The 2,299-nt window shown below is 42.4% G+C and overlaps 1 protein-coding gene across 2 annotated transcripts in view; it reads right to left on the bottom strand.

Annotated features, from left to right (window-relative positions):
- LOC110492289 (ephrin type-B receptor 2) overlaps nt 1–422 on the bottom strand; it is a 50,568-nt gene extending 50,146 nt beyond the window's left edge. For both annotated transcript variants that reach the window (XM_021566488.3, XM_021566489.3), the window contains exon 1: nt 208–422. In XM_021566488.3, coding sequence (XP_021422163.1) covers nt 208–304 — 97 coding nt within the window. In that variant the 5' untranslated portion in view covers nt 305–422. The remainder of the gene's footprint in view (nt 1–207) is intronic.
- Nucleotides 423–2,299: the final 1,877 nt, after the last annotated feature.

The raw sequence follows: 2,299 nt of genomic DNA, 5'->3' as shown, positions 1-2,299 counted from the left end.
ATTGTTTTTTAAACAATCAAAAACACTGTCAGAATACCACATCATTCCTGTATGTAGGCTACATGGTATTTGCGGTATACCTTACGCCTACGGAATGAATAATTGACACTGTATAATTAATATATTTTTGCTGAGAGCTTATGACAGTCGTTCATGCACGTTTTAATTATGCATTCTGACGAGATAAAGAAAAAGCAGCGTTCTTACCTTCGACAGCCCCTACCATTGGAAATATCCATACAAAATATAACATATCCATAACAACTGAAATACTTGGCATTTTGGCTGTAAGAAGCCAAGGCATTCATAGAAAACAGGTCCACCAGCGGGCCATTGACAGCGAATTCATCTACAGAAGCGCAAAACCACACACAGCCAATGGTTAGAACGGACCGCTTTTGCAGGGAGAACACGCATAATCTAAACGTTTGGGCGAAACCAACGTGAATCATACAGGGGGCAATGTACACGACATGGCCAATGGTGTGTGGACACCCCTTCGAATTAGTGGATTCGGCAATTTCAGCCACACACGTTGCTGAAAGGTGTTTAATATTGAGCACACAGCCATGCAATCTCCATAGACAAACATTAGCAGTAGAATGGCCCGTACTGAAGAGATCAATGACTTTCAACGTGGCACCATCATAGGATGCCACCTTTCCAACAAGTCAGTTTGTCAAATTTCAGGGCTGCCCAGTCAACTGTAAGTGCTGTTATTGTGAAGTGGAAACGTCTAGGAGCAACAACGGCTCAGCCACGTAGTGGTAAGCCAGACAAGCTCACAGAACGGGACCGCCAAGTTCTGAAGCACGCAGCGTGTAAAAATCGTCTGTCCTCGGTTGCAACACTCACAACCAATTTCCAAACTGCCCCTGGAAGCAAGGTCAGCACAATGACTGTTCGTTGGGAGCTTCATGAAATGGGTTTCCATGGCCAAGCAAGATCATCCTGCCCAATGCCAAGCGTCGTCTGGAGTGGTGTATAGCTCTTCACACTTCACCATCTGGCAGTCCGACGGACAAATCTTTGTTTGGTGGATGCCAGGAGAATGCTACCTGCCCAAATGCATAGTGTCAACTGTAATGTTTGGTGGAGGAGGAACAATGGTCTTGGGCTGTTTTTCATTGTTTGGGATTGTGCCCTTTGCTCCAGTGAAGGCTAATCTTAATGCTTCAGCATACAATGACATTCTAGACGCACAGTTTGGGGAAGGCCCTTTCCTGTTTCAGCATGGCAATGCCCCCATGCACAAAGCGAGGTCTATACAGGAAGGGTTTGTCAAGATCTATGTGGAAGAACTTGACTGGCCTGCATAGAGCCCTGACCTCAACGCTATCCAACACCTTTGGGATGAATTGAAACGTTGACTGCGTGCTAGACTTAAACACCAAACATCAGTGCCCAACCTCACCTATGCTCTTGCGGCTGAATGGAAGCAAGTCCCCGCAGCCACGTTCCAACATGTAGAGGAAAGCCTTCCCAGAAGAGTGGAGGCTGTTAAAGCAGCAAAGGGGGGACTAACTTAATTTTAATGCCCATGATTTTGGAATGAGATGTTCGACGAGCAGGGGTCCACATACTTTTGTAGTGTATCTGTAATTTGGAGATGGCTGCAATCTTCCTTTGCAAGATCCCTCTGATATGAGATTTTAATAATTGTTGTAATTACTGTAAATCAACTCAATGTGAACTATTATATGGTGGATTTCATCTTTTTTTGTGTACATACTAGCAACAATACTACCACCACCACTATAAATAGCCTGCCACCAGTTGTAGCTACAATTACATAGAGCATACATTCATAAAATATTTGAATAAAGTGGTTAAATTGTTTGTTTTGTTGATTGACTGAGCCTGTCTTTATAGGACATGTTTTGGAACACACACACACACACACACACACACACGTTAGGATCACACTGTTGAGTGGAGATAAGAGTAGTGCATAGTGTTTCTTAACTAATGGTCATTAAAGCCACTGGCTCTTTGAAGCAGCTGCATGAACATTATTACACCTCTCTGCTCAAATATTAAGACTTTTCAAATGCCTCAGCAGTAAGTATCATTTTTATAAATGTATATATTTATATTTATTATGATAATCTGTAGGTGAATAATAAACAAAGAAAAGCATGTAAACTATTTTCAAATGAAAAGGTCAGACATCTTTGGCGCTTCTCCTGAATGTACAGTATCCTTCAAGAACAAGGGTGCCACCGTGAGTAGGAAATAGAAACAACATGATATGAGTTGTGTTTTTTTTAGAAATAATGGTTTCTGGAGAGGTTGGGAG

The sequence above is a fragment of the Oncorhynchus mykiss genome, chromosome 16 (genome assembly GCF_057628025.1).
Source record: "Oncorhynchus mykiss isolate SJ-2025 chromosome 16, ASM5762802v1, whole genome shotgun sequence".
In the NCBI taxonomy this organism is placed as follows: Eukaryota; Metazoa; Chordata; class Actinopteri; order Salmoniformes; family Salmonidae; genus Oncorhynchus; species Oncorhynchus mykiss.
Note: the sequence above shows the minus strand (reverse complement) of the source record. Positions and strands in the feature narration are given on the sequence as shown.